Source organism: Amia ocellicauda, chromosome 14 (assembly GCF_036373705.1).
Source record: "Amia ocellicauda isolate fAmiCal2 chromosome 14, fAmiCal2.hap1, whole genome shotgun sequence".
In the NCBI taxonomy this organism is placed as follows: domain Eukaryota; kingdom Metazoa; phylum Chordata; class Actinopteri; order Amiiformes; family Amiidae; genus Amia; species Amia ocellicauda.
The window spans coordinates 8,112,523-8,138,036 of NC_089863.1; the positions used below are offsets into that span (position 1 = coordinate 8,112,523).

General features: G+C 40.7%; 2 protein-coding genes across 3 annotated transcripts; one reads left to right on the forward strand and one right to left on the reverse strand.

The window, feature by feature from the left end:
- On the reverse strand, positions 1–13,062 carry LOC136768532 (zinc finger protein ZFP2). Of its 2 annotated transcripts, XM_066722783.1 has the most exons (8): positions 12,600–13,062; positions 4,264–8,083; positions 3,732–3,803; positions 3,354–3,475; positions 2,138–2,281; positions 1,941–2,009; positions 1,310–1,582; positions 1–1,175 (listed from the first exon to the last, which is right to left on the reverse strand). In XM_066722783.1, exons 1-2 carry the CDS (start codon positions 12,838–12,840, stop codon positions 6,630–6,632), a joined length of 1,695 nt encoding a protein of 564 aa, XP_066578880.1. In that variant the 5' UTR covers positions 12,841–13,062; the 3' UTR covers positions 1–1,175; positions 1,310–1,582; positions 1,941–2,009; positions 2,138–2,281; positions 3,354–3,475; positions 3,732–3,803; positions 4,264–6,629. The 2 variants fall into 2 exon arrangements, with proteins under 2 accessions (XP_066578880.1, XP_066578879.1); XM_066722782.1 differs by lacking the exon at positions 1,941–2,009.
- Positions 13,063–18,204: 5,142 nt separating this feature from the next.
- LOC136768528 (uncharacterized) lies at positions 18,205–24,628 on the forward strand. The gene is made up of 4 exons (XM_066722779.1): positions 18,205–18,277; positions 21,126–21,419; positions 21,686–21,736; positions 22,612–24,628. Exons 2-4 carry the CDS (start codon positions 21,128–21,130, stop codon positions 24,045–24,047), a joined length of 1,779 nt encoding a protein of 592 aa, XP_066578876.1. The 5' UTR covers positions 18,205–18,277; positions 21,126–21,127; the 3' UTR covers positions 24,048–24,628.
- Positions 24,629–25,514: the final 886 nt, after the last annotated feature.

Consider the following 25,514-nt stretch of genomic DNA (forward strand, 5'->3'; position numbering starts at 1 on the left):
TCCAGTTGTTCATAAAAGTTTAATGATATCGTCTGCTACCACTCCAATTATTATCCTTCAGTTTATTTTTAACTAGTCACGGCACTGCACCAGTCCTGTGTTAATACACTCAGATATGAACTGTAAGCAGTCATTGTCTCTGTACATGGATTTCACTCCGTGCTGCTAATAAAACTAACTTCTTCTTGATCGCACACGGCACTTGAGATTATATCTTCCAACACAATGTATCTGATCTCTTCCCTGTCTGTCTGCAAGTCAAGCTCACATCTCACCTCTGAAAGTATTTCCTTAGTGGGTGACGGATGCTCACAGCCGTGTCTGGCAGCAGATAGTTAACCAGCCACAAAACCTGTCCAGACGCTTAAGTCAGTGGCAACACCAGTTTAAGCGTGGGGGGCCAAAACTGGGCATAAGTGAACAAAGTAATTCACTGGCAGGAAATGACACATTGTGTAATTAGCACTTAAAGGAGTAGTTCACACATAAAAAAAAAAGGAATAGGGGTTGCATGATAGACATTCTAACATCATCCTAGTCCGTGGATAAAGTTTTGATTGCTTGTCATCCAAACACTTTTTTTTTTTTTTTTTTTTTTTAAGTAAACTTTTAATGCAACAGTGGACCACGGATTAAAAATCCTACCAACAATTAGGTTAACACTTTTTCACAGCCTGGTGATCTGAAATAAGATGTTCTTTGGCTTTTTTTTTTTTTTTATATATCTTGGGCCTACAGTCATCAGCCAATGAAGTAGATTGGCATTAATTTAACCAACTGCACATTTCTGTGACTGGATTAATCAATTATATGAAACTTCATAAATGCTAGGTGAGTACTTTTGAGGTAAGAACATTACAATAACGCAGAATACAAATAAACTGCTGCTACAGATTGCACTCCAGTGTCACTTCCAAGGTTGGACTTTACCAAGTTATTCCTCCAATTTTGTAAAAATGGTGCTTGACCAAAGGTTCTGTGTTCAACATAACTTTGAGGGTCTGAACAGTTTCAAGATAAACTGCCAGTGCTTGACTGAAAGGAGCGTTGGGGTTTGGTAGGGCCGCAAGTTCTCGTTCACTTAATGGGCGCAGGAGCTGCATCTCAGGAACACTGGCATTAGATGCACAGGGAATATGTGGTCCTTCCCAGTCCACACCATAATCCTCACCAACCTGAAATACAGAAGGAATACAGCTGTTCGGAATGTGTAGGCTATTTCACTGTGGGTCAATCATTTTGCATGTCTTTTTTAATATTTGAGCCAGGGGATATGATACACATTACATCACAAAAAAAACATTTTTACTTGTGAGAAATCTTGTCCCTCTCTGTGGGTTAGTGACCACAACTGCAAAGGTGATCGGTGGCTTGCAGTTCTCAGTCCATGGGGATTCCATGCCTCCTTGAAACACTGAAGATTATGCTGAATATGTGGCATGAAGCACCTGTGTAGTGCATACAGGTCAATCTCTTGGTCAGGTTTGAGTAATCCTTCGGCCTCCAACTGGATGAATATTGTGTACCACAGATCAACAGATCAAAAACATTTTCATAGACATCTCTCCAAAGTTGCTCAATTCTGTAAAGAAACCATGAAATACAGCTTAGATTACATTATATTTTTGGCAGTCCACATTATTCAACAGTTAGCAGGATGGAAAAGTTGTACTACGTCCTTAGGAGTAATGGCTGATTGACACTTAGGTGGAGACAGCTGAGACAAGAGGAGTGTGAACACAGTGATAAGAGTAGTGAAAGTTGGATTTTAGGAAGTGATGGCAAATTCAAATTGTGTTGAACTGGTTATGAACTGCCAGTAAAACTCCCCGCTATCACCCCCTGCGCCGCCTACATTTAAGGTAGAAGAAGGTAGAGACAGGCTTTTTCTCCCGGTTTCATCCTCCTTTAATTATCCATTTAATTTTCTTTCTCCATACCTTTGGTTCTCTCCTCGGGTTTGGACCATGAAATGAACAACCATAACATTCTCACCCCCCTTGTCAGATCTGTAAGTTACATTTCTCTGAAGATGACTATCCAATATAATTGTATCTGTGTTACAAATGCTATATAAATATAATTTTAGTCAAAAAAAGGCTCATTCATTATAACACATTTGTAGGACATTACGTACCTAACTCGAGATGGTATGCCATGTTGGCCAACAGCAGACAAGAAGCCTTCAAGAACAGTTGTAGCTATGTTGTTGGTGGCACTATTTAGGAAAAGAATTTGCCTGGAGAATCCATCAATACCACCATGGACAATAATCCTCCATCTGTGTTAAATATAACAGGATTAATATTTGACTGGGACCTCATGTCCAAATCACTGCTGATAGAGGCACATCTTGTTCTTTAATCTAAGGTTAGGGCTAGGGTTAGAGGGGCATGGTCAGGGCCGATCTGACACATAAGCAAACTAAGTGGCTGCTTAGGGCCCCCGTGGCCACCAGCATTGTCTGCTGGTTTATTTTGTTACTTTTCAGTATGCCACTTCGTCCTGTATCACTTTGAATATTTCAGTCCAAATTAACACCAGACCACTCTTGTGAGTTTGCTACCTTTTAAGATTAAAAACCATAGAAGGGTAAAAACATGCCAGGCTGACATTGGTATGATGTTGTAAGCAACACAGCTACAACTAATAAAATTGATAATGAGTGTGTTAGATTTACAGTAGGTGTGCGAATGATCAAGCATTGACCATAGTCAATAGTATTGGCAGTGCTGAGGCAGTGGGGGGCCCTCAAATCATATTCTGCTTAGGTCCTCATAAAGGCTTGGGCCGGCCCTGGGTATGGTTGTGGCAGGTTGTGCGATAATGTTAGATATTGCAATGGCAACATGTCCTGTGATATCACAAAACATGTTTCCATTGCAATATCTAACATTTTCACACATTGCATATTTTATCCTTATTGTGCAGCCATAATCATAACATGAATATTACATATCGATCCATAAGCAAATTCATTGGCTTAATTTACTTTAGGTGATATTGTGATCGTGAACACAAAAAAAAGGTATTTATGACCCAGCCATGTCTTTTAATGTTACTTTTTTCAAAAGGTGCATGGGGAGGCCCCTTGATCAGCCATCAACATCGGTCTCAAACTCAATACCTCGAGGAGTGCAGTGTCTGTGGATAGGCCTACTTATTTCCGCAATCACACCGTCACCTATGTTTTCTCACATGAGGTAACTATTTAGAGATTTCAGGTGGTGTGGTGCAGGCTTGGAACAAAGAACTGCAGGAATGCAGGATTGCAGTGCTTGAGGACAGGATTTCGAGAGCACTGACCTACTATATTATAATGGACAGTACAAAAAGCAGAGGGAAAAACGGACCTGATCAGCTTGTGATTACCATCTATATGCCATAGACTATTAGGTACAGGAACATTGTGCTGATGATGCCTTGCAGTCCGGATGGCTAACCGTCGCATCAAGATTACTCCTGGATCGATGCCCTGATTGAAAAAGTAGATTCACATACATTATGAAATAATAACTGAATAAAACGTAATTAGATGGATGTTATTAAGGGAGTAGTATATACTATGTATTGTGGACTGATAAAGACTACGGAGCATGTGGCTCCTTAAATTCTTCAACAAGCAGCTAGTAGCACAATTTAGACAAATATGCACAATCAAATTTGATACTGGCTAAACCCATGTCATTTGGAATTGGTCTTCTTGAGGTTAAACAAACACTAATTCTTACTTTGAATGCGTACGCCCCTGGATCACCAAGGCATCCAAATCATCGTTAATAGTAGAGTATAGGTCTGATTTTCTACATTAGAAAACAATTACATATATGTTAGCTAACTTGCAGGGGAAAAAAATAAACATGTAACATCTACATCTAAGTGCTTGAACTCACTATTCCACACAGTGCTGGTGGGCAAAATGAATCGGAGCTTTTGGACAAAACTGCTGTTAATAATAACTGTAGGCCTAACTTGTGTGTAACTTGTTGACGAACAACTTTGCCACTCATCTGTCTCCCGTCATAACAATTTTCTGGTGGAAATATATGCCACTCATACTCCGTTTCTCCCATCTCTTTTTATATCATATTGCTACACAAGATTGCATAATTGTTTAATGTCAATCATGTTTTAATTTTGTTTACTGACCCTTGCCTCTTTAGGCGTCTACCTGTATTATAAATATTTTTGTCCACCAGTCTTGACATTTGTGTGACGTTAGCTCGATAGAGCATTGATTTTACATTCGCTCAAGTAACTTACCTTAGGCCTTGCTCGGCTGATCTCCTCTGAATTGTGCTGGGTGACCGCGATTTCTCAGGTTGATAGACCAGACAACACAAAGGTAGCGAGCATATCACCTGGAATATCCAGAGGCGGGCATCCCGCACCTGTTTTTGAAGTAACTTGGACATCTTCCACACGAACACGGTGCTCAATCAGTCCCAAACTATTTAAAACTTCGACATCCATGTCTATGTCTTGAAGAGCACGTATCCGCCCCAGTATTTCAAAAAAGTCTTCAATACGGGCCAAAACAGCATCCGCCGATAAACCATGTTGATCAATTTAATCTGCTAATAATACCATGGTATCTCGGAGCCCACCGATGTCTTCCATATTGTCTGCACAACAGCTTGAATATCAATTCAATGCTGTTCTGGTGCTGTTGCTTTGGTCTGAATCTGTGAGATAACCACGCCCCATTCATTTGAATATACCAAATGGAAATGTGGCATTATGAAATAAAAAGTCCCCTGAAATAAATAAAAATAGTCCTTTGAAAAACAAATAAAACGGTTCTCAAACTTAATCAAAATTAACCATCCTGAGCAATGACAAAAAATGACTACGCCTCCTTACTAAAACAATACAACAATATGTTGCAAAATCATGAATAAAAATTAGGAATTTGATCAATACAGTATGAGTTGCAGAAGTAGGCTTTACACTTTGAGATCAAAAACAGAAATGGAACAGCTAAACTAAAAATGTACAACCATTTAAGATACATGACACAAACCAATTAAAGATTAATTCCGTATAATATTCATTTTTTTCTACCTTATCAGTGGGAGGGGTGCGTTTGTTTCCTCAAGTAATGGCATTCGGGGTTGCAATTTAGACACATAAGTCATCTTCCAAAGAAAGCTGGGGGCGATATTTTGTTTGAATTGCAGTTGATGCTGGGAAGCCGCTCCATGTAAAGTCCTGTTTTAAATAAATTTCATTATATTTTCGACTTTTGCGTTTTGCTGGAACATCCGCTGCTGCCCTCACCCTGCTTGTATTGGACGCTTTTCTCCTTCTCCGATCAATTTCTCACAGGTTCTCTCAAAGCACGCTGCTGAATTTACTTACATACTTATTTTTTATTTAGTTTATATAATAACGTATAATAATAATTTATTTAGGAGCGCCATTCAGGGTACCCCAGGACACTGTACAAAAACGTCGCTGTTGCTTTGGAACAGATGAACTTTAAGCAAAAGCGTATCTATTTTTATAGTTATTTTAGAATATAATGTTTTATATATATATATAGCTCAAGCCTTCCTTGACACACTCCTGAAGGCACAACACACAGTTTGACCTAGATCAAGCTACAATTGCCAAATCCCATTTGCTGATTTTAACTTACTAGCAAATTAGCTAACTTGATAATTGATGCTGCAGAACTAGGTTACAGTGTTATATAGCAAAGATTTTCACGGAGGCAGAAAAAAGAAAGAAAAAACAACAAACCTCTTGCAGATCCTATTCAAGGTAAATAATACCATGTTATAATAAAATGCTATTTGGTGGCAGGTAAGGTGAACTTGGACTGCCCAGTTAAAGGAACTAGAAAAAACAGCTAGGTATAGCTACACATAAATGTCATCATCATTGAAACACTTAGTATGCAAGCAAGCTACTGTCCAGCAATAAAAACGAAGCAAAATCAAATAACATTACAATGCCTCTCTCTTGTGCTTGTTTTTCCTTCAGTTTATTTTTACACTTTTGTGCATCAGGTTGGTGCGTTCTTGGTCTTTTTTTCCACCATTATAATTTGGTTGCGTCACAATCTACTACACCCAACGCACACCAAAACCAAATTGATGATAGGTTTCTAGAGCATAACTTATGTTTCCATGATCAAACATAAAATCCAAATCTGAAAACTGATCACTGTGATCAATTATAGACAATAATTTAAAATATATTACATTTATTAATTATTCGTAGCAGCTGGGGGCCCTAAGCAGTCGCTTATGCCTAGGTTCTGGTAATGACTACATTTTGTGGTTTGATTTGTCGTCCATAAATTACACCCCCACCATGTCATGACTCAGAATTGTATTTTTCTGGTGACCATAGAGAAAACAGTAGGATCTACAATACAAAGATACATAGAGCAATAATACAAATAACTATTAACATAACTGTCTGTGTAATTTTTATTTAAAAATCCAATCTAGTACAGATTTTCTGTAGTATGAATATACTGCTGAGATTTAATGTTGCCTTCCTAACTGAAGATCTTCCCACTCTGGGAGCAGCTGTCCAGTTTCTCCACCATGTGACTGTGTTGGTGAGATTTAAGGATGCTTGCCTGACTGAATCTCTTCCCACACAGTGTGCAGCCCCTATGGTTTCTTGCCCGTGTGAATGTGCTTGTGAGAGTTAAGATTTGATGCCTGACGGAAACTTTTCCCACACTGGGAGCAGCTGTATGGTTTCTCTCCCGTGTGAATGCGCTCATGAGATTTAAGGTTTTCTGCCCGAGCAAAGCCCTTCCCACACTGAGTGCAACTGTACGGTTTCTCCCCTGTGTGACTAAGGTGGTGACGCTTAAGGTTTACTGCAACAGTGAAGGTTTTACCACACAGGGAGCAGCTGTGCCGTTTCTCCCCTGTGTGACACAGCTGGTGATCTTTAAGGGTGCTCGCCTGACAGAAGCTCTTCTCACACAGTGTGCAGCTGTATGGTTTCTCCCCCGTGTGAATGCGCTGGTGATCTTTAAGGTTCGCAGCCCGAGTGAAGCTCTTCCCACACAGGGTACAGCTGTACGGTTTCTCCCCCGTGTGAATGCGCTGGTGATGTATCAGACTTGTTACACGACTGAAGTTCTTCTCACACTGGAAGCAGCTGTATGGTTTCTCCCCCGTATGTATGCGCTGGTGACATTTAAGGCTTGCTGCCTTAATGAAGCTGTTCCCACACAGGGTACAGCTGTATGGTTTCTTCCCTGTGTGAATGAGCTGATGAGATTTAAGGGTACTTGCCTGAGAGAAGCTCTTTCCACACTGGGTGCAGCTGTACAGTTTCTCTCTTGTGTGAATGCGCTGGTGAATTGTCAGTTTTGTTGCATGATTGAAGCTCCTCCCGCACTGGGTGCAGCAGTGCACTCTTTTCCCTCTAGGAATGCATTTGTGTTTTTTTAAGCTTCCAAAGTTCCTATACATTTTCTCACACTGGGGGCAGCGATGGCAGCCCTGATGTTTCCTAGTTGTGTTTGATGGGGGAGAGTCAGAGCTGCAGGGTCCAGGAAGCAGCTGTCTGCCCTGTGAAGATGGGCTCTCACCCCTCACTGTACTGTCACTGCCGCCACTGAGCCCCGTCCTCAAGGCAACAGAGTCAGTGTCACACAGTCCATGCAGTTCCAGTTTCTCCAGTTCCAGGTCTCCTGTAATATTCTCTATTTTAAGATTACAGGGTTCATCTTTCACAACTGTATGCATTTCCCACTCCAGTTCACTGTCCTCTGTCTTAATGTGAACAGACGCAACACTGGGCTCACACTGTGTACTGGTAGAGTCTGGCTCAGCATCAGCTGCACTGGGTCCACACTCAGATCCCAGTGCCCCGAGTCCCTGCGTTAAACCCACAGTCTGTGGCTCCACCATGTGGCCAGACTCCAGTCCACTGAGCTCCATTTCACCGTGTCTGCTCCCGTGCTGCTCAGACAGACTCTTGTTGTCTTCAGTAGCTGTGGGCTCTTTGTCCTGCCTCAGACTGGAGCCCCACTCCTGCCCACAGGGCTGCTGCTCAGTGGGAGCCCTTTTCCCAGATTCAGTGAGAGCGGTTGCTTCTACAGCTCCTGGGGGAGGAGAAGACAGGAGAGCAGATCAATTAATCACTTGCAAATTACAAAAAAAAGAGAGCTATTAATAAACCAAAACATAACAGCTTGGATACAGTAAGTATTCAATTAAGAAAATAAAACCCAGTCACTCCTCTTTTGATTTAGAGTGAATACTTCTTAATGTCCTACAAAAATAAATAAAACCCCAATAGAGCTATAGTATGACTTAAAAATAAAAATAAATGGATCTCTCTGAACAACTATTTGGAGTACATATATAAACATTTACAATTGCATTAGGTTGCCCAGTCTGGTGAAATACAGAAGGAAATAAACATCCATGAATGAAAGAAGACAATATAGCCTATTATATCTTGCTTGTGTCCTACAATCCAAAAGATAAATTAGTGCCTTTTATGCAGGTCATCATCACAAAGCACATTAAACATGTATTTAAGGAGTAACACTGATTAGTTAGAGGCATTGTAAACCTTATATTAACCAGGGGTGTAAAGTAACGAAGTACAAATACGTTTCTATACTTAAGTACATTTTCCCCAGCGTTGTGGTGAAGCTGACAATTTGACAATTAAAAATAGACTATATAGGATACTAATGGACACCAAACGAGCACGATGGGTCGAACTTTATGTTCTTATGTTTCAGGTTGAATGGATACATTTGACCAATCATGCTGTAGCATAATCAGCAGCGTTGTAGTGAGACAATCAGTGAGCTGCATACGCGGCACAAATCCACATCCACACTTTATACTCTGCACTGAACAATACAATTTATAACCTTTCAGAGGCAGGTTCTCTATTTTCTGAAGGTCCAAGCAGAGTGAGTTTTTGATTGTTCTGATAGTAAAATGCATTCGTCAACAAAGGCTGTTTTGGATGTTCGAAAGAGATCAGCCTACACTCTTGCTAATTCATTTCTAATTCGAATATGGTCTCCTGCACCACAGTGTAATAGATTACATTATATCAAATGCTATCACTACAGGGGTACACATTTTATATTGTTAATTGCATTTGGCGTTTTATTATACAACTCTTTTGGATATATGTATGTTCGTGTGTGTGAACCGAGCTATTCTATAAATAACTAATTTTATTCCACCACCTCAATCGATAATCTGATTTGTCAAGACGTCTGTGTTTATCACCCAAAATAGCGGACCCTTTCTTAATATTGAATACACATGAAAGTAATTTCCAGATCTGTGCCTAAATAACATTTTTGTTGGACGTGGTTTTTTTTAAGATAAAATTGAGGAAGCGTAAAAATACCTTCATGTTTTCATCCAACATTTTATTTTCCATAAATTAAATTAATAGATTGTTCCCCCTTTATAAGGCTTACATACAAACACATGCACATTCACTTCATTACTAAAATCAATATTTACTTTTAATTTTGGTATTTGAGTACACTTGAAAGTAGCTTTTTTTTTTTTTTTTTTTTTTACTCAAGTACTGTACCGAGTAAGTTTTTGATAGAATATTTCTACTCAAGTATCATTTCCGAGTACTTTTTACACCTCGTTGTTGCTGCCGTTTTGAAACAATACATTCAGCATGTTCATTTGCACAAACACAAGCATGTGCCGTTTGCAGCAGAGCGCACGTTCTATTGACGATGACGCACTTTGCGCAGTGAGCGAGTGATCACGTGTTCCCAGTGGCAAATAGCGGGTTTGCGGATGGCACATGGATCCATCTCTCCCTCTGTCCAGTGGTGCAGGCCTTACCCTGTGGCCACGGGACATTGATGTAGCAGCTGTAGGGAAGTCTGCTTTATTATCAAAAAATATTGTGGACAAGTAACACAGTAAAAAAAAAACACAAAAGTGGGGCTAAAATTTTAAGGGCAAAAATCCCTGTAGTCCGATGCAGCCAAATGTAGGACGTTAACAGACGTATTCGGTAGATTTGAGAGCCAATGCCAACAACGTGCATGTAGTAGTCAATAGCGTCCCTGCTAACACACAACGTTGCCACAACATTGTAGCAACGTAATAACAATTTGTGTTTTATCAGAGGAGGAGGAGCCGCAGAGTAGCAGAAGGAAAAATACAAAGACAGCATAGCCAGCACGATTATGAGTCTAGCAGCACAAGCAAGGGCAGTGCTGAAGCTGCAGGCGAAGCGGTAGGCAATGGGGAGCCAGGTCAGACAGGGAGACGGACATCGATATGACAATTCAGTGTGTGTTCTGTAGAACTCTTCTACAGTTTAGTGTGTGAGATGAGTAGCACGGACACCGTTCTATATGTTGCTAGACAAAATGTAGAAAGTGCGTTTTGTTGTAGAAATGATGTGGATTCAACATTTGAGCACCTTTGTTGCTGCAACATTATCAAATACAATAAAAATTGCTTCTACAAAATCAACAATGTATTAGAATTTATAACCAATCAAAGCTGTGAAAAAAAACATGTAACTACCAGCTTCTCCTCAAGAAAATATGAGTAAGTCTGGACAAAACCGGTGTGGGACACGTGTCTGGAAGACTCTCAGTGTGAACATATGTATTTGGGTTATGTGTCTGTACTTAAAAAAAAGTAGAGGCCAGCCAATAAGAATTAAAAGGTCTGGTGATTCAAATGTGATAAGTTGAATTGTTGTGAATTAATTTAACCCAATTAAATAGTCGTTAATCATGTATTTTGTGATATTTTAATTATGCTGAACTGACACTCTTTGGACAAATTGTATTTTTGATGTATTAAATAACTGCAGTTTTACCACCAATAATGTTAAACATTAACAGCACAAATAAGAGTGCTCATTTCTGTTGCATTTTATATCTATTGACAGTAGAATAGTTTACTCATACTGTAAAAGTTCCTACATTGTACAGTTGACTGTCACGGTTTTTGTTTTTTAAGTTGACTATCCTAGGACAGGAGTTCCCAGCCCTGGTCCTGGAAGACGCCCAACCCTGCTGGTTTGTGTTCCAAACGGAGCTCTCATTTAGTGTATTGAACCTTCATTGAAATAACAATCTGCTTAGATTTGACGGTTTAAATTGTGTTGGTTCTTTAATACATTCTTTACACAATTCTATACTTAAAACCCCTACTATTTAAAATAATTTTAAAACTCTGATTTAGGAAATTATGCGTTATATAGGTTCAAGAGACAATCTCAAGAACAGTCTTAGAGAAGTCACAAACTACAGGCACTTTTATGCAGACAAAGACAGGAGAGAAAGATAACGTCAGGCAGAAACCAAACTTCCACTCACAACTGCTCAGGAAGACCCATATATTGTCAAACCGGGGAGAATTAAAGCATACATAATGTTTAATATAAGGGGGTTTGTACGATGCATCAAGCCCAAATTGCTGGAGAAAACTGGTTCTTCTAGGTATCAGGGTTGCACTATGGCACAGTACTGTAGCACAGCAAGACCATGAGACAGTGACCTTGTTTACACAGGGAGAGAAATGCAGTTCATCAACTCTTAACCCCCTCCCTGCCTGCTCATGGACTGCAGGTGGTTGGAGTTGATTGACACTAATTGATCAATCAATCCCAGCCCTGCTGACGGTTTCTTTATAAAAATATTGTTTTGGTTCACCTGTGGCCTGACTCTGAGCCTCCAATCCCTGCTATCCTGCCACGTACATATTCAATTCATTAAATAAATGGTTGGATGAATGGTTATGTGTAGAGATAATGTACATACATTACTTATGGTATCACACTTATTAATCAAGCTATTAAAAAAACATTAAAGTGTGATGAATACATATGGATAGCTTAAATTTGCAAGAAACCAAAAATACCAAATACCTAAATACTGTCAGATGTTCACATACTAGAAGTGCTCTTTTAAGGAATGAAAACAATGACACTGTTTTTAACAAAACAACAAGAGGGAAATTAAAATGTCTCACAGAAAAATACGAGTTGCAGAAGCACACTATCTACTTATGAGTTATTCTTGAACTGAACTTAGAACAAGACTTGTAAAAAAACTGTATATCAAAAAATAATAGAAACACAATGCGCATGTGCGAGCGGGACTGCAGGAGCGCCGTGGAGCTGTGGCGGGAAATAAACAGGACATGCAGTTTTACACGCACACGCGGTTTTGTGTGGACGGGATTGACTGACATCAGCACATGCTGTGAAACAACAGCGACACCGAGACCACCCGCCCGCCGCAGTGTGTACAGTGCAGCCCAATGTAGTGCGTTTATTCCGCCGACCACCCAGACACACACGATCCACCAGCAGCCGAGGACGGGCAGGAATATACGGACACACATATTCAACTCATTACGTGCATCACTGCGTTTCAAATAGGCATAAAATACACCATCTGAACATGTCTGGGTCTGCTTTCGTTTTCATTGCTTCATCCTCTCACAGCGCTTTTAATATGAAACGAGCGGATGCGCATTTTCAGCCCTGATGAGAAGCCGCACAGATGCGTCACAGAATAAGATCCAGCCCATCGCGTCTGCGCATCGCGTCTCTTTAACCAGCGGACATGAACACAATGAACAAGTTACCTAGGGCAGCTCCCGGGGTCTCTCCTCCTCCGTGTCCGCCGCTTCTCAAACTCCGCTTCGCCGCCCGCAGCTCCCGCAGCCTCCAGCGCAGCCTCTCGGTCTCTCGCCGCCTTCGGCTCATCTCCTCTCGGTGCTCCGCCAGCGTCTCTGCCAGCGCCTTCCGCGCCGCACACTGAGCGGCTCTCATCAGCTCGGCCAGAGCCGAGGACAGGCGCTGTGTGAAGCGCTGGGACAGAGACATGCTGCTCGGGCTGCTGGGCGGCTCAGTGTCTTTCTCCGGGTCTCTGGTCAATGGCAGCGCACTCGCAGTCAGTACGGGGCTCTGTACGCAGCTGCGCACTTGCTAGGACGGTACTGTCTGATCCGCAGCGGCGGACTGAAGTTAGTAGCCATTGTAAGGAGAAAGGGGCGGCGCGGAGCTGCAGACGAGCCGATGCGGCTGTAGTTCCGCTGTTGGATACAATAGTTCCCGGTCGTACAAAACTTCCCGGCCCCCTTTCCGCAATGTTGTACATGCGCATTTTTAAACACGAAAACTCATCTGAGCAAACTTCATTTCCCAGCGGCCACTGCGCATTGACCACGAAAATCCGTGAATACTTTAGATAATGGAAGGAAACTGCGCTTACTTTTGAAAGTAGAATAATCACCAGTATTTATTAATTTTATACTATTAGTATTTGTAAAACGAATAAGCAGTTGACTAGTCAACAGGAATCAAGAACTAACTAACATAAAAAACTAACATTGAGAAGCATGTGGCCACTACAGTGTCAGGTTTGCAGAATGATTGCCTTCCAGGATGAACTCATCCAAGAAGGCTTCATTTGTGAACGTTGTCAACAGGTTAAAATCCTAGAGATCAAGGTTCGTGATCTTGAGGCTCAGCTTGTCGATCTGCGCTGTATTAGGGATATAGAAGAATTGGTCAATCAGCCCATGAGAGAGATGGTGTGCACGCCAAAACCCAGGAGAGTTGAGCCCTCAGAGCAGGACAGCGTAGAGAACTGCTGGGTTACAGTAGGTCGTAACAGCAGAAAAGGGCGTGCACAACCCCTAGAAACACCCCAAGAGATAGAATTGCCCAACAGGTTCCAACTCCTGGACACCAAGTTGGACAGTGACAGCTCAGAGGGTGATGGGGGGCAGTTGAGCACCAGAGCACCATGGTGCCCACTCCCCCCCTGAAAAGGGAGGTAGTTATAGTAGGAGACTCAATTCTTAGAGGTGTAGATCTCACAGTGTGTTCTAGTGATAAGGAGACCCGCATGGTATCTTGCCTGCCTGGTGCTCAGGTTGCAGATCTCCCTAAACTAGTAGACGGGCTACTGGCCAAAGCCAGGGGGAATCCAGGTCATGGTCCACACTGGAACCAATGACAAAGGAAAAGGTAGGACAGAGGTTCTGCAAGACAAATTTAAAGAGTTAGGAACAAAACTAAAGAGCAGAACCTGCATGGTAGTTTTCTCTGAAATACTCCCAGTACCACATGCATGGCCAGGGAGACAGGCAGAGATTAGTTTAACACGTGGTTGAAAGCTTGGTGTAAGGAAGAGGGGTTTAGATTTATGGAGCATTGGTCTTTCTTCTGGGATACATGGGACCTGTACAAACCGGACGGTCTACATCTAAACAGAAGGGGGGTTAATGCATTGGGAGAGCGTATGGGCAGAGAAATTGAGAATCATTTAAACTAGGGACCAGGGGGGCAGGGAGCTCTGACAATGGGAGATGTTCCACTAAGGAAAGAAAACAAAGGGAACCTGCTAGTAGGAAAGTCCTGAAATGTTTGTACCTCAATGCCAGGAGTATAAGGAACAAGATGTTAGACTTGGAAGCCACAGTGCTGGCGTGTGACTATGATGTTGTAGGAGTGACGGAAACGTGGCTTACAGAAAATGATGGGGATGAATACAAGTTGGAAGGATACACACAGTTTAGGAGAGACAGGCAAAATCGAAGAGGGGGTGGGGTAGCGTTATATGTGAAAAATGACATTGAGGCAGAAGAACTAAAATTAGATCCCAGTAATGGAACAGAATCTTTGTTGGTGAAACTTTTGGACAAGAGATCTGGAGGATTAGTGGTAGGAGTGTGTTACAGACCACCCAACTCAGATATTCAGAAAGATGTTGCATTGTACAATGTAATCAGGACTGCATGTAGCAAGGATGTGGCTGTTATAATGGGGGATTTCAATTTCCCAAACTTAGACTGGGAAAGCCCGGTGGGGACTACAGAAGCAGAAATAGAAATGGTTGAGATGGTAAATGACTGCTTTCTAGCTCAATTTGTCAGGGAACCAACCAGAGAGAGCATGCATTGACTTGATATTTTCAAATGACCAAGATAGAGTCAGAGGGACACTGGAGAACCAATGGCAAACTGTGATCACAACATGGTTAGCTTTGAGGCATTCTTTCAAAAAACAAGGTCCAAGTCTAAAACAATGGTCTACAATTTCAGAAAAGCAAACCTTGAAGGTATGAAGTGGCACTTAGAAGAGGTAGACTGGAGCACACTGGATACAGAGTTAGTTGAAAATGGATGGTTATATTTTAAGAATATACTACTTGAGGCTCAGGAGAAATTTGTACCAAAACTTAGCAAATTGAGGACCAAAAAACATTGGCCAAAATGGTTTGATAGAGGTATGCAAAAAAATATCAAGAGGAAGAAAATGTTGTATAGCGCATACAAAAGGGATGGAGACGAAACTAAATACATAGAATATGTTGAGCTGCAAAGAGATCTTAAGAAAGGGATCAGGAAAGCAAAGAGGGAAATAGAAAGAAACATAAATCTTAGAGCTAAAACTAATTCAAAGAGCTTTTTTCAATATTACAACAGTTAGCGGTCAATAAAGGAGGAGGTGAAACGGATAAAGGGCAAAAATTGAAGTATCTTGGTAAACGAACAAGATGTAGAAAATTTTCTAAATATTCTAAATGAAAACCATATTCCTGGAGATAGTCAACATGGGTTTAGACGAGGCAGATCATGTCTTACTAATTTATTATAATTTATTGAACATGCAACTGCAGCTGTAGATCATGTGAAAGCATATGATATGATACACTTAGATTTCCAAAAAGCTTTTGATAAGGTTCCACACCAAAGACTGATCCTCAGATTGGAAGCTGTAGGCATTCAGGGTAATGTAAGTAGATGGATTATGAACTGGTTGATGTCTAGGAAACAGAGGGTGTCGATTAGAGGAGTCACTTCTAACTGGAGTGAGGTTGTTAGTGGAGTTCCACAGGGATCAGTATTGGGGCCTTTGCTTTTTCTAATCTATATTAATGATCTGGACTCTGGGATAGTTAGCAAACTTGTCAAATTTGCTGATGATACTAAAATAGGCGGCTCAGCAGATACAATCTCGGGAGCACAGGCTATTCAAAGGGACTTAGATAATATTCAGTTGTGGGCCAACACCTGGCAGATGAAATTCAATGTGGACAAGTGCAAGGTAATACATGCAGGTAACAAAAATGTCCACTATAATTACTTAAGTTGTGGGGCATTTAACTTAAGAATAAGCCCAAAACCATTTCAATACAGCTAGCTAGCTTCTTTCTCAGACTTCAAGGACACTTACCACTACTCAAGAGCCACGGGTGAAAGCTGCTGTAACGTTGCAACTGCCTCTGAAAACAGTATCAAAATATTAAAATCGGTAGTAAAAAGTAGCTAGCTATTAAACCTATGGACTAGCATGAAACTAAAACAAGTTCACACAAATTTATAAATAGTGAGACTCCAGCAAACTTACATTAGAAATGTATCCAAATGTTGCCATTAAGACAAGTCCTCTAAAACTATCAAGCCAAATGGATATTTCTGGTTTTCTAGTAGCTAGCTAGACACACACACTTCCATAGAAATTATGGTTTTTAATTGGTGTGGATATAAGATTGCAGATGTATTTGTAATATGCGTGGTAAGATAGGACAGGAGCTCAGAGCTATTCTATCTGCTCGCATTATTTTGTTTACCAGTGGCACCTCATTCCAGCAGCTGCCATCTTGGCTTCGGTATTTTTCGTCTTGTTAGGGGGGTGTAGGGGTTTGAAACACACCAAAAATAAAAATGTTATCCTTAAAGAAATACCTGGGAACAAAGAAAACAAAGATATTGGGTTGTGTACTTTCTATTGACATCGCTAGTTTTATCGTGTAACTTGCTACGCCAGGTCAAAATGCAAATCTTGTGCTAGTTTTTTTGGGTGCCATAGACACCAAAACCCCATTTAGTTAACCTTGTGTCGCAATGTCATAACCTATTAAAATATATTGTTTGGCAAAAAAAAAAAATTGTGTGTCTTTTATAAAACTATCGTTTAATTATACTGTCTTTTAATACTGTCTGTATAAATGTAGTTTAGGTTGAAAACTAATACATTTTTTTGAGTGCAGGTTTCTTAAAACACCACCCAATACTGTCAATAAGGAAACCAGAGGCAACTAGTACTCTTTCATTTGTAATTTTATTTATATAAAGGGATAGATTTACTTTTGAAGAAGGTCAAATTACATTCACTTTTTTACATTTACATTTTACATTTTTTAATCTGCTTGCAACAAGGCATTGTTTATGTTCTGGTGTGGTTGGACCACTTGAAGTTTTAACTTTAACTTTGGAAATTGTATTCCAGATTAACATAAATGTTTTACTTATTTTTGAGGTTGTAACCTGTATTGATATATAGTGTCACTATTTTGGTAATGTTAATGTTGAACTGTACCCATGTAGCGATTTGTGTATTTCTAGCAGGCGCACAAATCGAATATTGTGCGTCCTCACCGGGTTCAATTATAGAGGATCTAAATGATTTAAAGACATCTTTAAATGATTTGAAGATATCCTGAAATACATTTTGGCTTGACATACACATTGTGTATTTGCTGTGTGATTATCTGCATCCTGCTTTCTTGGCCACACCTCTGCTGAAAAATGTTTTTGAAAGATTTTGAATCTCAGCGGGATTCAGATTAATCAAATTAATGGTTAAATGAATGTTCAACTCAAATAAATTAAAACGAATTAAAGTGTGTCATTTAAGAGTAGGGTAAAACTTTCAGGGAATTATTAGCTATGCGCATGCTTCTTTCCACTGCAAGCATGCTTTTCTTTCCCTGTAACCCTGTTTATTTATTTGGTGTTAAATAATAACTTGAACAATTTCAATTAACAGCGATTACACTTGATGCAGCTCTCAGCAGCATGGGCTTATCAGGACCCTGGTTTTGGAAAGTCCCTTAAATATCCTGCTTATTGTCAAGCCAGCATTAAAATGTTGATCCACCAGATAATAGAAGTTTGCAAATGTGTACTCAGTGGCGGCTTTGATGTTTGTAATATGCGGTTTTCTTCACTTAAATTGAGTTGCTAGCGGGTGGGTCAAAGTTTTGAATTTATCTCACCCTAAATATCCTGTACTATACAATCTGCCCGCTCTAAGGGTGGATCTTCGGAAAAGAAGGCAGATATGAAACCTATGGACACTGATTTACACTTTCGTTTAGCGTTTAACACAAGCCCCCATTTGAATGGAAGGCTGGCATTACGTCTATTTGTACATTATACACGTACAAGGGGTGGACCTGAATTGAATCCGGAAATCACCTTAAACGATTCATCTCTTCGTGGTTTACCGGAGAAAGGTAAGGGGAAAGGTAAGGTAAGGGATGTCTTTCCAACATTCCCTGACTCTCTTTTTTTGACATGGTTTGAAGTGGCTGCTGATGCTAATTGATCATGTTTCGTGTTCAGTGTCACTCACTGCTTCAGATACCTGAACTCGCCGGCCGGGGTGATGCTGCGGCAACACGGAAAATATGGCCTAATAAGCTATGTAGTTATGTTGTTGTGGGGGCTTTGGCTTTTTGGTAATATTTCGAATTAATAGAATTAAAACAGAATTAGTAAAAAATAGTAAAAGTGAAAAAGAAAAAAATCTTCACTCATTTAGGTGTCTAATCTGCGCGGTTTTACCTGGTTGCATGTACACCTCTCTGGATTCTGAAAAGGGTAAAAACCTCTCCCTAAACGGTTCTCTGATAGTAAGACCTTACTGAAAACTCTACAGACATGTCTTTTGACACCATCCAGCCTGTTGTATCTGAGAAGGTTTTCGGAGAGGAGGCTTTTTGCATGTAACCTTTATTGTGTTATATACACATCTGTAGTTCTTGGCAGGCATGAGGGTGTAAAAGAGGTTAATCATTGATTTATCCCAGAGAAACCTGTAAAGATCAGGTGTGATTGAAGAGAGTAAAGTGTAAAGTGTGTGATCAGCAGCCACTCCATTGATTTTTGTCTTTTGTAAAGCAAATAGAGGTCTTACCGGCTCCTTCTTATCCAAAATCAGTTTATGAGATCAACCCCAAGGCAACATGCAACATGGGGTTTCATTTGAGTTATCCAACTCTGGACACTATTCTACCCGTTGAATCTATAAATGCATGTAATATACACTCACCTAAAGGATTATTAGGAACACCGGTTCAATTTCTCATTAATGCAGTTATCTAACCAACCAATCACATGGCAGTTGCTTCAATGCATTTAGGGGTGTGGTCCTGGTCAAGACAATCTCCTGAACTCCAAACTGAATGTCTGAATGGGAAAGAAAGGTGATTTAAGCAATTTTGAGCGTGGCATGGTTGTTGGTGCCAGACGGGCCGGTCTGAGTATTTCACAATCTGCTCAGTTACTGGGATTTTCACGCACAACCATTTCTAGGGTTTACAAAGAATGGTGTGAAAAGGGAAAAACATCCAGTATGCGGCAGTCCTGTGGGCGAAAATGCCTTGTTGATGCTAGAGGTCAGAGGAGAATGGGCCGACTGATTCAAGCTGATAGAAGAGCAACTTTGACTGAAATAACCACTCGTTACAACCGAGGTATGCAGCAAAGCATTTGTGAAGCCACAACATGTACAACCTTGAGGCGGATGGGCTACAACAGCAGAAGACCCCACCGGGTACCACTCATCTCCACTACAAATAGGAAAAAGTGGCTACAATTTGCACAAGCTCACCAAAATTGGACAGTTGAAGACTGGAAAAATGTTGCCTGGTCTGATGAGTCTCGATTTCTGTTGAGACATTCAGATGGTAGAGTCAGAATTTGGCGTAAACAGAATGAGAACATGGATCCATCATGCCTTGTCACTACTGTGCAGGCTGGTGGTGGTGGTGTAATGGTGTGGGGGATGTTTTCTCCTGGCACACTTTAGGCCCCTTAGTGCCAATTGGGCATCGTTTAAATGCCACGGCCTACCTGAGCATTGTTTCTGACCATGTCCATCCCTTTATGACCACCATGTACCCATCCTCTGATGGCTACTTCCAGCAGGATAATGCACCATGTCACAAAGGTCGAATCATTTCAAATTGGTTTCTTGAACATGACAATGAGTTCACTGTACTAAACTGGCCCCCACAGTCACCAGATCTCAACCCAATAGAGCATCTTTGGGATGTGGTGGAACGGGAGCTTCGTGCCCTGGATGTGCATCCCACGAATCTCCATCAACTGCAAGATGCTATCCTATCAATATGGGCCAACATTTCTAAAGAATGCTTTCAGCACCTTGTTGAATCAATGCCACGTAGAATTAAGGCAGTTCTGAAGGCGAAAGGGGGTCAAACACAGTATTAGTATGGTGTTCCTAATAATCCTTTAGGTGAGTGTATATATATAATGTGCAAAAGTGGTGATTTATTATTTACAGTGTATGGGTGCCAAAACAAAGGAAAATAAAACCTTTTCTGTCCCTGTCTCTCCTCCACAATGTTTTATTTAAAACATTATGAAAAAGGTGCCTTTATAGAGAATATTATAGAGTTAGAAAGAAATTATAGCCTAATGGTTATATAATGTATTTAAACACTTGTGTACTACTCTTTTAACAATAATGTTTTTATTGAACTTGCTCTGACTTCTTGTTCATGTCGACAGTGAGATGATAATAATAATAATAATAATAATTATTATTATTATTATTAATAATAATAATAATAATAATAATAATAATAATAATATTATATCTTAACAACAAAAAGCAGCAGTCAAAGCAGTGTGTACTCACAAAGAGTCTTCTAAGTACCTGAATGGCAACTTGTGTCCAGTGTAGATGAACAGAGAATAAGGAGGGTTCATCTGAGTGAAGGACCCAAGGACCAGTCAGCAGCAATGTTCCGAGTTTTCAGCATTTCTAATGTGTGATGCAATATCCCATACTCTCTTTCGGGAACTATTTACAACTTGAAAGATAATCTAATCAAATCATAAAAGTGCATGATAGAGACATAATTTACCAAAAGACCAATATGCCCTAGAACTCCCTTTGCACTGCATATTCCTGAAGATTGACCCACTAAAATACCATGTATAGTGCAAGATTATTTCACTGCAATTGGATAATTATATTTTCAGTATTGGGGTTTCCTTATAGAGAAAGAATATAGTTCCTGTACCTGTGCAAATCAAGTGTTTTGTTTTTTGTTTGTTTTTTAGGAATGGAAAAATTGAAGGGAAATGGATTTACAGAAGAAGAGTGGACTTCGGCTTTGTCTGATGTAATAGAGAACCTAGAATCCGAAAAGTATAAAAAGATGCTGAATCGGCTCACTGACCTATCTTCAGAGGAAAAGAGAAATGATAGGGAGGACATGGCTAAAGTCATAATCCAGCACTATGGTGTTAAGGAGTCTGTTACAGTCATTGCTGATGTGATGAAGAAAATACCCAGAAATGATGACAAGATTGTTAATCTGCTGAAGCCCTTTGTGACTGCGATCAAGCAGAGAGGTACACCAGACAGATTATAATATCAATTAAGACAGATTTTCTACAACAGAAAGCTGTGAAACACAACACTGCTGACAAAGTACAGCCTAGAAAGTTTGACACCCATTTGTTATATTGCTGTTTTTGCATTGTTAAAGATGACAGTCACTGGCCTTATTGCAGGTGAGCTGTCTGCACCTCTCTTGAATGCAGTCTGCATCTCTCAGTGACTCCCCCCCCCCTCTCTCTCTCTCTCTCTCTCTCTCTGTTTGTGTCTCTCCTTCAAGAGCAGGAGGAAAGTAACGGAGCACAAAAGCAGCACAAAGGAGAAGGACCAGGTTAGTACCGTCACAGTGGCACAGTCACTCTGTCACACCGTCTCTCATCCTCTCCTTTTCTCTGTCTCTCTCACTCTCTTACACACACTGTTCAGCAGTGATGTCTTCAGTGTTAGTGCTGCCACCCTCAGCAGTCTCTGGGTCTGGGTTGGCCTGTTGAATTGTCTTCAGATGATTGTTAATTGTCTGTCTTCTCCATGTGTAGTTCATGTTTATTTCATCATTATATAAGAACAGTCTGATCCAAACCCTATTTACAATGCAACAATACCATTCTCACATGTCAGAGCATCAGTGCAGTCTGATAAGAATGCAATGTACTGATGTAGGGTAGGGACTAGTACTAGTACTGACACACCTCCTCAAAGCACATTAATATTGTCCATGTCCAAATCTGTCTAGTTTCTGCATTTCCACAGACCTCTGAATAATGATGACACTGCTTTAGGACGTGTGTCAGTAAATGTCGGGACATGACGTCAATATTTTGTGTTAACCTGGGAAAGAAGTATTCTGTTTTAATATGAATGTCATTAAAATACATTCCAGCACTATTCTGTTTTAAATATGGTAGTTATTGGTGCATGTCTGATTTATAGTGAGACATAGACCCTGGAAGAGAATCCTGCAGATCCAAACTCCACACTAATCCTGAAATCAAATGTCTTTACTGCCATAAGAAAATTGTATCAGTACAGGTCGTAGTAAATATTCAGTTTTTCAGAATTAAAATGACTCAACTTGACTTGATGTGACAACTAAGCACAGAGATTTCAAGAAATTCATATCCCTCTTCTGAAGTGCCACAGTTGTGGTTATTCAGGCACACATACAATAATCATCAGTTTCTCCTTTTGGCTGTTGTTGTTTCCTAGAAGGATACAGCCTTTCCGAAATGGAGGAGCATGTGGATGACCCAGAAAACTGCAAGAGATTACTGACGGGGCTGAGCAAGAGGCTGCCAGACACCCAGCTGCAGAAGCTGAGGGAGAACCTCACTTTCATGAAACTAAAGAAGACGTTCTGCTTGGATTTCCAAGACGTACACAGGTTAAAGTCTTCCACTGAAGTGGATTTGTTTTATTTTAATAAAAGGAAGGATAATATATTTCCCTGGGCCATGGTCCAGAATCTACTGTTTGAAACAAAGAAAGAGCCTGAAGTAAAACCATTGCGTGACAAAGCTGTGGCAAAGAGCAGTGTAGCTTCTCTTCCCAGTCAAGGGAGTCTTCCCATAAGCCAGGGACATTCCTTTGAAGAAACAGAAATGGGACACAGTGTAGCCATTCCTCCCCATCTGAGCAATCCCAGTCCTCGGGCACAGGAGCCAGATCATACTCCTACAGAAAGCACTGAGAGTGTAAAGGGTAAAATCCCTATTGGCATTCATGCAGTATCCTCGTCCACCATCGAGGAGCCACTCTTTGAGACAAAACAGGTGGATCAAATTAAACAATCCAGTCACAAAGCAATCCCCCTAGTTATTCCTCCTAGTCCTGTAGTTCAGGGTCTAGGTCAGGCTCCCACAGAAAGCACTCAGAGTATAGTGGCTCCCATTCCCTCAGACACTCCGGCAGTACAGGGAGACAGTGCCCAAACAGACATGGGAGAGAGTCTCGGCAACACTGGAAGTGACAGTGAAGGTGGAGAAGCCCCATTTGAGCACCACACAGCCGAAGGCAATGCTTCCTCATCCCTGAAAACAGTCGGAGGATATTATTCACAAAACAGCCTGTCCTCTTCTGAGAAGCCTTCTGTGGGCAAGAGAGCTCAGAAAAAGCAAGAGGAAGATGGGAGACGCAAACAGGAGGGCCTTCAGATGTGGTTGGAGGGAAAAGTCAGAGAGACAGAGACAGACAGACAGAAAACAGACCACAAGGAGGAGGTTGAAGCACTCCGAAAACACATCTGCTACATCAACAACAGAAAGCATAAGACATACCAGTGCCTCATTTCTGAGCGCTGCATTGTGTACCGGGCCTCAGGTGAAGAAAGGCTGATCGACATCCAGCTTCCCAATGATAAAAAACAGTTTCCCCAGGTTCTCACAAAAAAGGGGAAACTTGTCGCTCAGTACAAAACAAAGCTGCAGTTCCACATGGGGCTGATAGGAGGGGTCTCTGGGGCTGATGTGGTTTTACTACAGAAGGGGAAAAGCACCTTATTGACAGAAGAAGTTCATAAAGAATCTTATGATCCTAGTAATTATAATGTCCTGATAGAGACAGTGAATAGGTTCCTTAATGAAATTATTCTCCCAGTTCTCGCTTTGTACAAGACAGTGCAGAGAGAAGGGGGAGAAGCCTTCTGAGCATAACACCCATCAACACATGCAATGGATCATGTGTTGCAAGTGCCTATAGGGCTAACAGTTGTGGTTATTCAGGCACACACACAGTAATCATCAGTCTCTGTGCCATGTTTTTGTGTAATGTGATATAGAATGATAGAAAACCAAACTGAGACCTTAAAGTATATCATTCATATTGTTTATAAAAGTGCACATTGGGTTATATATTTTTTTTTGGGGGGGGGGGTTAAGGGGAAGCTTATATTTGTTTAGAATCTGTTTGAGAGTGTGAGGCTGACATGTTGTTGATTTGTAACCCTGCTAACATACAACGTTGCCATATCGTTGTGGCAACATTGTGTGTTAGCTGGGAAGGAGGCCATTGCAGAGACCATTTCTTTGAGGGGCTTTATTAATTAATCGTAATAACAGTGGATATTAATGTAGTTATTTTGTTAGCCTGCAATAGCTAGTTTGAATTTGTCTTTTCTATTCCATTTCCATTAATCCAATGAATCCATTATTACAATTTGTACTCCATGTCTCTAAGTCTATAGACCTGTATTGTATCCCTTTCTTTTGCAATAAAAACACATCTGTGATTTGTTTACATGGTGAACTTTTGTATGTTGTTTTGAATGCATTTTTCTCTTTGTACCCCTGTCTGTGGTTAGGTTTAATGGTGGCTAATTGGACACATTATGTAAGCAGGGAGCAAATTTAATCCTGCTTTAGGAGTTTGTTTTGTTTATTTGTCTTTTTCTCTTTTGACCAATGGGCTGGAGCTCTTTTGTGGTGAGGCATTTTCTTGTTTTTCCCTGACCTTGTTTTTAAATAAATAAATCACTCAGTCATTAATTAATGTTTTAAGGCAAACATTGCTGTTTAGCCAAAGACTGCTTCTACCTTTTAAACAACTGATGCTAGGTCCCCACACTGATCCAGACTAGGGAAAATGGTATACATTGTGGTTAAGACAGGGGCTGAATGCAGTTTGGATTGTCATGACATGGGAATCAATGCAGTGTGCAGAAAATACAAAAAGTGTCTGGACCCAATCCAGTAACAGACAATACTAAATGGGACAGCAGCCCTGCAGAATCATCACCTTCAGATAAATACTGATCTGGGCTAGACTGAATAAACTGAAGGTGTGATAAAACTATAGGAAACAACTGTAAAACTAGGGTATGACTAAACCATGTTGTAAGTGCACACTTCCTATGGTAAATTGACCAGGGTGAACTTGCATAGGGTTAGGCAGTCACACGGCGAAGGAGAATGGATCGTAATTGGACCGGGGAATACTGGGAAGAAAAAGAAGAACCTAGAGAATTACCTGGAGACAATTCTGAAGAAGTGGATCCTAAAGAAGCTTACAAGTATAAAGACCAACACCAGCCACCCCCTCCACAGTATCTGCAAGGAGCACTGGAGCGGGATAGCGGACTGACTTTTTTCCTTCGGTCTAGAACAGAACGTTTTCGC